This window comes from Patagioenas fasciata, chromosome 13 (genome assembly GCF_037038585.1).
Source record: "Patagioenas fasciata isolate bPatFas1 chromosome 13, bPatFas1.hap1, whole genome shotgun sequence".
Taxonomy (NCBI): Eukaryota; Metazoa; Chordata; class Aves; order Columbiformes; family Columbidae; genus Patagioenas; species Patagioenas fasciata.
Genome location: NC_092532.1, coordinates 11,760,295 through 11,774,196, shown reverse-complemented (window position 1 = coordinate 11,774,196; position 13,902 = coordinate 11,760,295). Strand labels below are relative to the sequence as shown.

The 13,902-nt window shown below is 39.8% G+C and overlaps 2 protein-coding genes across 2 annotated transcripts in view; one reads left to right on the top strand and one right to left on the bottom strand.

The window, feature by feature from the left end:
* ATP2C2 (ATPase secretory pathway Ca2+ transporting 2) overlaps window positions 1–484 on the top strand; it is a 26,498-nt gene extending 26,014 nt beyond the window's left edge. The window contains exon 27 of the mRNA XM_065848557.2: window positions 64–484. Coding sequence (XP_065704629.1) covers window positions 64–130 — 67 coding nt within the window. The 3' untranslated portion in view covers window positions 131–484. The remainder of the gene's footprint in view (window positions 1–63) is intronic.
* Window positions 482–13,902, bottom strand: MEAK7 (MTOR associated protein, eak-7 homolog). The gene is made up of 8 exons (XM_065848416.2): window positions 13,815–13,902; window positions 11,540–11,716; window positions 8,683–8,913; window positions 7,811–7,955; window positions 6,756–7,196; window positions 5,411–5,529; window positions 4,055–4,234; window positions 482–3,078 (listed from the first exon to the last, which is right to left on the bottom strand). The coding sequence occupies exons 2-8, from the start codon at window positions 11,705–11,707 to the stop codon at window positions 2,950–2,952; spliced, it is 1,413 nt and encodes a 470-aa protein (XP_065704488.1). The 5' UTR covers window positions 11,708–11,716; window positions 13,815–13,902; the 3' UTR covers window positions 482–2,949.

Here is a 13,902-nt window from a genome sequence, read left to right as displayed (position 1 = left end):
CTTGGGGTTCCTGCCCAGCACAAAATCCAGCTGTGCTCACTTTGCTCTGTTTCCCCTCGGCAGACCTGCTGTTTCTCACCGGACTGGCTTCCTCCGTTTTCATCGTGTCCGAGCTCGTCAAACTCTGTGAAAAACGCTGCTGTGGAGCAAAGCACGCTAAGTGATGTCATAACTGATGCAAAGTCCCTCTAAAGATGCGCTTGGAACGGAGCGATGATGCTGGATAATCCAAATGCACCGTTTTCTGACGCCGCACATCCTTTTTGAAGACACTCAAGTGAATCTGTACCAACAATTCTTCCCGCTGTAGAGTTTGCTACTTCTACACAGTCTACCTAAGCTGTCTGAGCTGCCTACAGAAACCTCCAAAGTGCCTCCTGTTTTAAACCAAGATCAGGTATATTTTTATAACATTGATCTATATGTCAAGAATGCTGTGACAGTCCCAGATAACGCAGTTTCACACCTGTACAGAAAAAGCTATTGTGCATAAATTCAAATTTTATTTATTTAAATCAAAATGATTTTTACTAATAAAATCTACATTTTTAAAATGTTACTGACAAGTGTATGTACGAAAGTCTTGATTTAGACCTGTCCTTTAATATTAAGTCAGAATGGAAAGGACCTCACTAGTAGTTCTTTTCGTAGAGTCAGTTATAGCATTTCTAGATTCCCAGATATCCAGCCTCGATTCAGCAAGATGCTCACAGAAACTGTGGGGAGATGTCACACAAACTGTGAGGAGCTGAAGTGCCAACCCTTATTTATTTTATATCAAAGAAAACCTGGCCATTTAAATATTTTTGGTGAAGAGTAGCTTTGTGCAATTCACCTGCCTCACATATACGCTGCAAAGGTGGCTGCTCGCCCTGTTTTTTAAAAATCCTTGCAAAATGTTTCAGCCCTCAAAGAAAAGTCCCTGCCTTGTAATAGAAGGAAAATAAATTCTAGTTGCTTATTTTGTGTGTAGCTGCAGAAATTCAACTGTCTCATGTCTGTATGTCTTCCACTTCAAATATTTAGTATTCTTAGTGGCTAAGTGAAGAAAATCCCTGAGACTTATGGTGGGAGTTTGAGAATGTTAAAACAAAAGCATCACCCACTTACAGAGCACCAGGTACTTGCTGCCTATATAGCACTCCCTAATTTGAACCATTTAAAATACTTATTACAATACACAGAGAAGAAAATTATACAAAAGTATCAGTGTAATTGTTTTAATGCTTGCATTTTTTTCCTATGTGTTACAAACTTGGGAGACTATTTGGTTTATTTAAGGAAATACAAGGACATTAGCTCAGGCCTTTCACAGCGTACTCTGTACTGGAACAAACAGCATAAATATGCCCCAATAATTAGTAGATGCAGCACACAAAATTTACAGTTGAGTTCTAGGATGTCAGGCTGGATTGATTTCCTCATGCTCTCCTTTCAAGGCTAAATTCATATTCTTTAATATTTCTTTTTAAATGGGATCTACATCAAGGCACAAGTGCAGATTATTCAGAATATTCAAATTCAGTTCTCTATGAAAAACATCATGTAGAGAAAAAAATAAATAATTTGAAGGAAGGCTACATGATGAGGAATCACAGTAATTTTATAGACTGTAACAGCATATTTTTTGCTCTAAGCTGCACAGAAGACGAACTGATGTCAGGACAAAGGGGACTTGATACAGTCCTGCTCCTTAGGAGGAGAAAGACTGGCAATCATACAGACTAATAACCAAAAATTGCTGAGCTAGAAATGACAGTCCCTGGTAGAAATTAGGGTTATTTTTTTACACATAGGATTAGCAACATCAAATAATTACTGAGAGTAATTAGAAAAAGTAGAAAAAGCCCTGAGTACAAGAGCCCTGACAAAACTGGTGCTGACTGGTGAACCCAACAAACCAGAGCAAACCCCAAACCCAACAGATACATTTCACATCAAGGGCATTTTTTTTCATAATACAGTAATGATTGTGTGGAAATAAAATGTACAGCAGCCTTCTTTAAACATGGTACAGACATAACATGATGATTTTTTTTTTTTTACAAGATGCCTGCAGATACTGTTCCAAATTAACTGTGGATGCTTCTTCCTTAACCCTTTTTTACAGCCTCATCTTTTACTCCAGTCTCTAGTGAGGCTACTGAAGAAGTTACATTCCCTAAAGAACTTCTGCTGGAGGTTATGGCCCATTCTTAGGATAAATACATCTGAATGACTCCCACTGGCTCTGTTCTTCTAAGCAATAGGCAAATTTCTGCAGAAATCTTTTAAAAGAAATGCACTAAGGTGTAGTGTGACATCATAAAACTGTCTGCTTAGCATTTCGTACATCTCACAGTCCATATAGAGTAACATGCTGAAAATCTGACTTAGAAAACATGACATTTAATGCTTTGACCGGAGCAATGTAAATTAATAGCATCCATCGTACAGAATCACATGGAGTATTCTATGTTTAGCAATGTAAAACACCGTTCCAGTTTGCAAGCTTCACTGACTAATTTCATTGCACACAAATAAATATGTACAGTTGAGGTATAAGAACCTTAATCAGTTTCTTGAACAGGCTTTAGATAAATACATATAAATTCTCCAAGTCAGTACGCCGTACTATGAAAAGCTACATCTTCTGGTTTTAATTCTGTATGCAGACAGGATCTATCAGGAATGCTAGCAAATTCATATTCAGCTAGAACTTAGAGATGTCTAATGATTAGGTACTAAGTTAATTTTTTGGTTCTCCCCAAACAAAACCTTTCAGCCAGAATATTGTATTGCACCTAAATATTACATAAGTATAAGGCTTACGCTTCATCCCAGATAAATGGGTAAATGTAAGGATAAAAAAAAGAGGGAAAAATACCCTGTCCAAGGAACATTAACACCCAGGATTGAAAAAACAACAAAAAAAGGTTTTCATGTTACTGTGATTCTTTCAGTTTTCTTTCAGTTGTCATCATCATCATCCTCTCCAATAGGTTCTCGTAGACCTTCACTGTGGCGACTTCTTCCAGTCATTTCTAATAAGGCCTGAGCCTCAGGATCTGCATCCAGGATAGTCTTCTTACCTTTTGTCTTCAAAACAGAAGAACATATAGTCAATTTAAATTGTCATTATGAATGAATCAATATCAGGCTAAAAGACAGAGACAGACTGAAAAGTCCACAAGTAACCTGGTTTGCAAGCTCGTCACAATGACGGATATGCACTTTCCAAGTAAAGCATTTAAGATTCACTGCGATACATCAAACAACTTTCATTGCAGTTACCCAAAATAGTCATAAAATTTTCCTAAGATGACAGTGAACTATTTCAAGTCCATTCAGGTTACAAGCCAGTCAGAACATCCTGGTTAACTTGACCTCAGCTTCAAGTGCAGATGTGAATTTTTTTATAAAGAAGCGATTCGAGTACAATTCAACCTTGTTTGTAAACAATTTGTTCTGTTTCTATGTAGAGCTATGTGTCCTCTGAACAGACAGAGCACATGAATTTAGTATGAAAAGAAATAAATTAAAAACAAACAAGCCAACCCACAAACCACCACTAAAACAGGCAGACCAGATAGTTTAATAATAAATTACAGGGACAAAGGACACTGGAAAGAGGTCTCCTACTTATTCCCAGAGATAAACCAGGTGCACAAAGACTAGCATAAATCTATTGACATAAATTTACTGTAAAACTACAGTAAATTCAAAGTTACTGATAAATAAATACTTTGGGTTCTTCTTCTTCTTGAACTATAGAGAACTATGTATTTACTTTCGAGCTTCCAGTGCTTGCATTCTTTTTTACAAATACTGGGTTTTAATGAACCCCTCTAAGGAGGTCCCTTCTGGATGTTACTCCTTGTTGGCACCCTCAATAATTCCACCAGTTTTGCCTTTTACTTGCTACAAAATATATGGCATCATGAGGCCAGTTACATATTATTCATTCCAATGAAGAGATAGCGTTTAATCAGAAAGCTGCCACTGCAAGTTTTGCATTTGCATTTCCCATTCCAATCAGGACACAATTTCACAGGTTTCAGATTTGTTCACCTACCCCTGCACTTTCAGGGACCTCTCCCACTGCCCAAACTTCCATGGCATCCAGTGTAAAATCCTCTTTGGCTGCAAGCTGGGGGCTGTTGTAGGTGGTACATCGAGGTTTGGCTTTGCTGTGTCCCTTCCCGTAGTCACTGTCTATCCAGAGTCCGAAGTAACCGTGTTGTCCCCCCATCCCCTGGGAACAAAAGCCACACACTAAACACTTGCAGCACACACAAACCAGACTGAGCAAGTTCTGAAATCTAGAGTATAAATCACTATTTTCAATATCCATGCCACGCTTCTATGGGTAGGTGGAAAAGGGTTTGCTCAGTGAACCTGGGCTTCCGTACCAAAATCCAGGATTCCTGAAGACAAGAATTTACCTGAGTGATACTGCCCTCCCTCTGTGCTTTACGGAATACCAGTATCTGCAAGGAATTCAGCCAGAAATTTAGCTCACTGGCTTTTGTTTATTGATGAATCATTCCATTTTAAACAGGGTGAAAGTGCTCAGTTTTGCTGCCTCTTTTCCATTTAAAAGTACCTACAGAAACAAATAATATAATGCTATTTGCTTTCTTTAGAGCAAATTTACTCCAGACTGCTGCCATTCTCAAAGTTATAGGCATATAATGCCACAAAACTGCACAACACTTTCCAAAACAGGCAACGTGTTGTAGCTCTGTGGAAACTCCTCTGCATCTGGAGAGTTCATTTGTGGGCTTGAGTAAAAGGAGCTTCTGCCACTGTAATTACACAGCAGCAGCCACCTACACGCAGTTTTTTAATTCTGCCGGGCTTTCTCAGCCTTCCATAATTTAAAAAGCAGTTAGTGTAGCAGTGAGAATAGCCATTGGAAGGATCTTTAATTACACAGATCAACCAGCTTGTGCTGCTTCAGTGATGTGGATACCTGCAGTCAGTTCGTCAGACAATAGGGACAACGGCCACAAGGGCTTCTGTGATAACCAGACTTGGCAAAAACATTTCTCCCCTGAACCTCCATAAATCTAATCTACATAAAACCCACCTGCTAGGGTCAGACACAAATAAACTCTATGTTAGTTAATTCAGTACTTCACTATACATATCAACTGTAAAGAAAAGTATAGATTCTAATCATTATTGTAAGTGCTTCTCTGTGATTATTCGTAGTTCACACTTTACACTGATGCTTTAACACAAAAAACAGAAAAAAATCTCCTCCTACTAAAAGTGTGGCACAAATAGCGCAGAGAACAGATAAAAACTTCCTCAGAGAATAAAAAGTGGAATAAATCTGCTCACAGTAATAGAAGCAAATAAAACAAAACACTTCCAAACACCAGCCATGAATTCCATTTCCATATTGTCATTTCTTAATACTTACAAGTCCATTTGGCATTGTTTGTTGGTGATGGTTCAAATACATGTAGTGGTCATTATACCCTGTGTATGTGTATACAGCAACAGAGGGGAAAATGGAAAACAGAAAGCACCTGTTGTCACCTGTAAACAGAAAAGTATCTGAGGTCAGACAACCAGCCAAGCAAAAACTTGCCTACAAATAGGATAGGAAAAAAATATTGAAGAAGTGCAGCTGGATAAATCAAAGACAGCAGCTGCAATCTCAGAAAGCCAATACCTATCTCTCATCACGATCTAGACCTATTGTTTATTCTCAGTTAACTCTGTGCAAGGTCACAGAAATCAATGTGATTCTATGGCTGTGACCAGGGGCAGAGTCAGAGGCATTACTAGTACAATATAATACTGTGTAAGGGTTCACCCATCACAGGCTTGTGTTGTATCATCTAAAACCAGCCAACTGCTACACCCGTACAAACTGACACCCTTAGTTCTGACTATATTGGCATATGGATCAGTTTAGATTATTTAGAGCACAATTTTCATTATGCCGAGTTTGGTATTTAGAGAGACCCGTGGTGTGATTGGCCAGTACGCTACATGTGTTATTCTAGCAGGAGAAAATACAAGGCAAGTGTTGTGTAATCAATATAACCTAATATTATATTAACTAACTTGAGTGCTAATATCAAGTACTAATTAAGTATAGGAATTGAATTTTTAATGCAGTAAAAGTGAGGATTCCCAGGAGGACAGATCATCCAGAGTCCATCATTTTTTTTCAGAAAGCCAGCGCAGAAGTTCTTTTCAAGGAATTATATAAAAAAAAAATCTCTTCTCCCCAGACACTTCAAGGCAACAAAAAGTTTATCTTATTGAAAGATACTGCTGGATTTTAAAAGTGAAACAAAGCCAGTGCAAAAATGGCAAGAGGCGTAACCTGGTGCTTGGCTCAGCTGTTCTGAGATGGAAGATTGCCATCTGCTGGACATCAATTTAAACTCTTATTCATCATCTATGCTGCATTTCCTTCATTTTCATTTCATTTTCAACCTATGCAGCTACAGGGGTTGATAAGATTTCACTGAAAACTTGTTCCATGATAAGTAAGTCCAGCAATTTTAAAAGTCTTATCCAATAACAGAGAAATTATAAACAGTAATGCGCCCCACTGGGTACAAAGCAGAAATAACTTGGCATGTCTATTTTTCAAAAATCAGTGTTATTTTTGCAACAGGAAAATACACTTGGAAGTATACGAAATACTGTGTGTCATGAACATAAAATGACTGTATCCATTAAGTGGACAGAATAAATAATGTTTACCAGATCCATGAGATACTAGAAAAAAGAGAAGTGAGTTTTACCTTGAAACTGTGGCTTCACCTCCCAGGAGTGAGATGCAAACCCACCAAAGATATAACCATCCGAGTCCTTTAAGATCACTATGCAAGGACCTTTGTTCACTATATGCGCACATAACTGTGAAAAGCTTTCTCCATGAAGCTTTGAAGAAAATAAAAGCTGCCACTTGTGCTGTAGCTCTGCAGGCAGATGGGAGTTGATGTATATGATGGATGGGATGTCAAACAGACTGACAAGTCCTCTTCTCTTGATGCCTTTGCAGACTGGAAGCAGGTTGAGAATGTCTTTGGTTTGATCTGGGAGAGAATGCAGAACATGGAAGCCTTGCCTGATAACAACGCTGAGGAAAACTGAGATCTGTGGAACTCGGTACACCCAGTCCTCAATGGCACTTTGATCAAAATTTGTCTCCATCAGCTGAGGACCTGCAGCTTTTGTCCCATCTAAATAATAAGATACACAGGAACAGTAGTTAATTCTCTCAGTCTGGAAAATAATCAGTTGGTTTTTAGGTGTAAACACAATATTCCGTTATTTCAATGGACATGAAACCGCATATGAAAGGAGCCAGTGACAGTAAAGTGTCAGCCGTATTAAGCAGATCTTAGAATCATAGAATGGTTTGGGCTGTCACAATTAAGGAACATGAAATCCTAGTTATAACTTACAACGCGTTCTTTCCAGGACAGTAACAACTATTATTACAACAGTGCAAAGATAAACCAGTGCTTTGTAAAAAGAACATGCAGTCATAAATACATGCACACGCATATAAATGCCTGTCGTTTGCAAACCAGGTATTTGTAAAATAGACATGTTGTACGAAAAATAGTTTTGCATGTCAGCTTAAACTGCGACTTCAAACCAAAGCTCTCCTGAATTTAGAGGAGAAAGTTGGTAAGGTAAAATAAACAGAATTCCCCAGTCATTCGCAAAGCACTACGTTTGAAATACTGGTCTCACCATTTAATTTCAAAGATGTGACCTGAAGAGAAAAATTCTTGTGAGATCATGAGCTCTCTGCTGTTCTGGGATATACGACATCAGTGCTGCTTACCTGCAAGCTTCAGTTCTGAAAGCAGCTGAGAAGCCAGAGCCTTTACGCCACTTGCAGAATCCCTGGTGTTCTCCAAATTCCAACCTTTCAGCTCCTTCCTGTAGTTCAGTACATGGACGACAGACATGATCAGATCCTCTGTGAACTGAAAAGGTTAAAACATCATTTTGGCATTTCTTAAATAAAATTGCTAAGAGCTTCAAAGGATTTTCTGAGAATAAAGTCAAGTAGTACTGATGCTGTAATTCCAATGGCAGTAGCATATTTTCTCATGATGAGTCAGAAGTAACAGAAATGCTATTTCAGTGTCACAAGTCTTGAAAGGTATCCTTTTTCAAGATATTTTGCACGTTACTTCAGAAAGCATCTCCATAAAATGTGGCATCAAAGAGGGAGGGGAGATCCAAATTTTGCAGTGGTGGGAGCTGCCAGGAAATTACTGTTTTGTGAGAACCCACTCTTCCACTTTGTAAGCTATGTATTTGATTCACACATCTCTGCTCCAACTAAAGCTCTAGAAAGCATCTTGCTCACTTCCCAGAAGCACCAGCCACACCAAAGCCATTGCTGACTCTTAAATATAGCCAGGCTCTGCACCCTTCAGTGAGCCTGTGAACCACCAGACAAAAACCAGTCAGTGCCCTCCACAAAATCCAGATCCTGATTCTCAAAGCAGGTGAGTCAGCAGGGAAAAGCCCGCAGCTGAAATATAGCCTGGTTTGCCTACAGTTTGTCCCAGATCAGAATTTAGTGGTAAAAGAGATTTTAAAAATACAAAACTCAGGAATCCTTGTGCTGAATCTTGCACTCTAAAGATTACCCAGCTCTGTTCTCTCACTGTCCCCTCAACACACTTTTAACTGCCTGTTTACCTCTTGGATTTGTTTGCCCTTCACAGGCCCTTGTGTCTTGGAGATCATTCTCATTATTATGGTAATCTTTTCATCTGCATTCCCTTTTAAGAGGTTTGACATAAAAATTACAAACTGCTTCTTAGCAATGCGTTCACTCAGCCCGGATGATTTCCCAGTCAGGTCAATACTTTTCATTCCACTGTATAACCGAACAGTCATTTGCTCTGGTATTGGCTCCCGCAGATAGGCCTGCAACGAGAAAAACAGCAAAGAACACATTTTACAAATTAAGAATAACTAATATATTCCAGCTAATCTGTGCTGAGATACTCTGCTGTGAATGAAGGATTTCAATAGCAAGTATCTACTATCAGCAACAAACTTATATCAAAGGACAGTTTTCCCAAGAGAAAAAAAAACCCTATTTTTATAGAATCTCCTTCCCAATCACTATTTAGTGATTTAAATTGATACTGTTTTTCTACAAATGCCATTTTAAAAAAATGTAAAGCATTAGCAGAATATTAGCAAAGGATTTCCATATGATAACTCCATTGTAAAGGTTTACAACTCTGCCAATTCAACATTTAAAATTGTGTTTTAACTCCGCTTTTGATAGTGGAGCTCACAGATACTTAAAAACAAAGAGAAATTGAAAGTTTTTTCCATATCTCAGCTTTGGCCTCAAGACAATGCAGGCAATGTGTTTAACCCTACATGCACATGTAGAAACAATTCTCAGAAGTTTTTCTCTGCATAGCAACATCTCATTCAAGCACAGAACAAAAATGAGATCACCTGATTTTTATAAGGCATCCCTGATATTTTGATAGTCAAAATCAAAACTTGTTCATCCAAACTGCACTACTGGCCCTTTGAATTGAAATTGAACTGATATATTATACAGCATCATACATCCTAATGCTGTGGGAAAGATCTGACTCTGGATTCAAGAAACTTTCACAGTCTTCAAGATAATTATATGGTTTAAAAATAAATCATTTAAAATACATCCACACACTAAGAGATGATTACACAGTATCTTCACGGCACCAAGCACTGTCCATAAAACCAGACTTGACTCTGATATCGAGGGGTGTAACCCAGTGGGGACTATGCCAAAATCAACAGAGCTCCACCTGCGTGCAAGCACTCCAGCTCTACTCAGTGGAGCTGCTACTACCGATCTATTGCTGGCTCAACATGGCTCCTGTTGGAGCCACCGAGGCCGTTCCTATTCAATGTTAATGGCTGTTGCGGTGCATATAGGGTGAGATCCAATATGCCAAGCTCTCTCCTGCTTTTGTTGACGTCAGTGGTAAAACTCCTATTGATTTCAGTAGAAGCAGAATTAGTAGCCAACGTCTTGCACATCAGAGTGCTTCATTTTGGGGGAGGGACAGTCACAGGTGGTACAGCTGTCTTTTAGGCTTTCTGAAAGTGCTACATCATACTGAAGTGAGAGAAGCAGCAGGGAACAATTAAAAACACTATTCTTGAGGGCTTTTTACTTCCCACTGCAGCATTACCCACCTATTCCCTACCCACCACTAACTTCTTGTTACAACTATTTCAATCAACAGACACAGGGTGCAAAAAAGGACTGTAAAAAAGGAATCTTTAATAAATGTCTAACAGACTCACACCTCTGACAGTTTACAATCCTTGTCTTAAACGGCTCCAAGAAAGTATCTAGAGATACTTGCTCTACCTGCTTTCCAAGCTACGCAGGGCAGCCTGTTCTGGTCTAGAAGCCACGTGGTTTCCTTCTAGTAAAGCGCTGAGCCTAAGCAGAGTACATGAGGTTACATTTGGGGCCTTGTTAACATCACCAGACTGTTGCTAGATCAAACCTCCCTCATATCAACCCAGCTCAGACATGAGCATAGACACCTACAAGGCAACAGTCCCTGCACTACAGGCAGCCTTTCAAAAGATTTTAATTTAAATTAGCAAACAAAAAGGCAGCAAGGGAAAAGGCAAACATTCAAATGTTGCGTTGATCTAGGCGCGAAGACAGAGAACCTCTTCCACATCCCAATCAACTAACAGACACCAAGGACCAGGTTCTTGGATGTACTACAGCTGTTAAGCTGGGCAGCAGCAGCACTGTTTCCAAACTGGTGATAGCTCATAAACAGCCCAGCTATAGAAAGGCTAAAGCTGGTCTGTATGCAGATGCATTGCTAAATACCTTAAAATAACCTGCTTCTTTCCTTGGGTTTTAATTTGATTCCATTAACTGTGTAACATATATAAAAATTAAATTTTAATACTACATGAATTTGGCCGCTTGGTTCCTGCCTAACTGAAGTTATCAAGCATTGCAACAAATAATTTTCCTCTTCTTTCTTGATTAGAAAATGAATGCAAAGTTAATCAGAAAGCATAATGTATGTTAATTGCCTAAAACACGGAACTACAGCTTAATCAAGCAAATTTGAGTTCTCTCTTTTTAATGCGAGTGAAAAGATTAGAGACAGTGATGCAATTGAGGGAGAGATACAACGAAATACAAATCGACTTTGTGACAGCTTCTCAAGAAAATCTGTACATAATCACACACTATAGATTCCAGGGAGAAGAATATTCTTCCCATTTTTCAAGTGTCTGTAAAAATATTTTCACACGTGCCAACTTAGTTCAGAATCAGGAAAGCTGTAAATTGACCCAGCAGTGCAATTTAGGAGATAAACACAATCCTGAAAGTCACCATGCATGTTAAGCTGTAAGAAAAAGTTAAATATCCATCCTGCCCCAAAATGTTAAGTATTAAATCCTTCAAAAGTAACCATTGCCACGTCTTTAGATTCTTTCTGGAATTATGTTTAATGCACCACATGCCAGATATATCAGGAATAATAAATTGTCTTGCCTGTAGTGCTGCCAGAGTGACAGACTTCTTTGTAGCTTTGCCATTTTTTGCTCCAGCTGAGCCACTCGATCCTGATAAGGTATCAAATACTCCATCAATGTCAGACTGCTCCTCAGGAAGAAATCGGGAAAGGTGATTCTGATAGGCATTGCTTTCCGCATTCCCCATCTTTTCAACCTGAAGCAAAGGAAAAGGAATTTAAAAAACAACAACAACAAAACAGTAAACACAAAAAAGGTATCACAATGGCCATGACAAATATATCAAACAAACATACCAGTGGAAGTTTTACAAGAACAGCAAATTACCAGCCTTCAAGGAAACTATTAAAACTACTGTTTAGTCTCTGTATTCACTGAGAATTACTGAAGAACATCCGTGAACAGTAACCATACTTTAAAAAATGACAGTCCGACGGCTCTTTGCTAAAACCATCCTGTCTACCAGTTCAAACCTCATACAAGTCCTATCAAATGGAAAAACCAATATGATTGAATGATTAAATTAGCTCGTACAAAGTTAGCATGAGTCTGTCAGCCAGAATACATCAGTAACGTGAAGGGAATAGCTGATTATGGATTATTTATGACATATTATGCTACATCCTTCTGATGCATTAATGGACTGAAGCTCAGTCTGCCAATAATGTGGCACTAAAACACCATCACTGTAAAGTCTCTGAAGATGACATGAGAATGTTTTTTTATAAGGACACAGTACAAAAAAACATTCAAAAAGCTGCCAAGAAACACAGCGACAAAAACTTTTAGGAGGATGAACCAAGACGTCTCAAAAACACAGAGCTTCATATGAAGTCAATAAATTGTTGAGAGCTGGTATCCACAGAATTAAGGTTGGTGGGGGAATAGTTTGGGGTTTTGTTTGATTGTTTTTTTGTTCATTTTACACATTTAATGGTACAACTACGATTTTTCTCACTGTCTCAGCATTCACCTGCATTGTGGTGATAATTTTTTAGTGTTGTCTGGGTCACAGGCTCTGGTTTCTCCCTAGAGCAGCACAGCATGGACGTAACAGTGCCACAGCAGGGCCTGAAATCCCAAATTTTCACCATGACCACAGTGACAGTCACCCCTGTAAATAACCCTCCTATCCATCTGGGGTAGCCACGCGATGACAATATAAAAAATTTAAGCAGAACGAAACAGCCTTTTGTGGCTTTCTCTCCACATACTCCACATCCTTTCAGGCACCTCACTTTTGGTTTGGGATTCCCAGTTGCACAGAAATCTCCATCTGCAGCCAAGCCTGTCACACGGCCCTCCAGCAGCTTCAGAAGGGCTCTTTTTTTAACATAATCTAATCTTTCCATCATTAACTGGTGTTGACTTTGATAAATAACTGTGCATAAGAGGCTGAGTTGGGGCTTCTTTACCTTCACTGAGCAGTTCAGGTCCAAAAACCTTGTTTACCTATGAACAAGATGTGGATAGTGGGGTAAACACCGAAGGTGTAAGGAACATTTAACGAAGGAATGTTGTTTTTACAACTGATCTGGTACCTGACCCCAGTGGGGGGCAAGGACTGAGAGACATCAGACTATGAATCCTTAATGTAAAACAAAGTCTCTTCAAACTAATCCCAGAGTGCAAACTGATTAGTCTATTTAAAAAGCTCAGCTGGGGAGAAGGGTAACCAAAGAGCCAGGAATGCATATTTTAAATAAACCAACAAGGGGAAGGGGTTGCTAGACAAATGAGACAGGTAAACTGAGGCATGGTCAGGTAGTCTGTAAACCCTGAAGTACCAGCCGATGGGGAACAGGGGGAGCATTTGTGGTCGGGATTTCAGGGATATAAGCAGGGGCTTTTTGCTCTACTCCGTGTGCCTGCCTTTAGGTAGAACACCCGGTCTTGCAAAATGGTTAATAAAATATGCTTTGCTGGGTGATCCTGCCTAGGCCTATTAAATTGGCAAGGTAATTGTTTCCTACAAGGAAGATGGGGGTCGTGGGGTAAACACCAAAGGGTTAACAGAAACGGCTGTAACCTGGAAGACAAACCGTGGAGACATCATTAATTTTAGCAGCGAAACGCTTGAGAAAAGGGGTTTCTTGGCCGCTCTCAGCCCGGGGAAGCACAAGCACAGGCGGGGGAAGGCGGGCTCGGTCCAGGGCCGCCGTTTGCCATTTGCCCGGTTTATTTCCCGGTATGCTCAGTCCTCCCCCCCCCCATCCCCTTGGCAGCAGCCCTGGCGTGTCCCTCCCCATCGCGGCGACAAGGCAGAGCGTGAGGCCAGAGGCTCCGGTGCTTACCGACAAAACCCCTCTCGCCCCCCCTGGATCGGCACTTGGATTTGTAACACCCGGGCCCGGCGCTGCGGGGCCGGCCGGCGGGGGCGGA

Coding starts and splice junctions, on each gene's coding strand:
- MEAK7 (XM_065848416.2), bottom strand. CDS start 11,707: ATGGGGAATGCGGAAAGCAATGCCTATCAGAATCACCTTTCCCGATTT. Junction 5,530..6,755: donor GGTGAAGCCACAGTTTCAAG/GTAAAACTCACT, acceptor TTCTGTTTACAG/GTGACAACAGGTGCTTTCTG. Junction 3,079..4,054: donor AGGTCCCTGAAAGTGCAGGG/GTAGGTGAACAA, acceptor TCTGTTTTGAAG/ACAAAAGGTAAGAAGACTAT.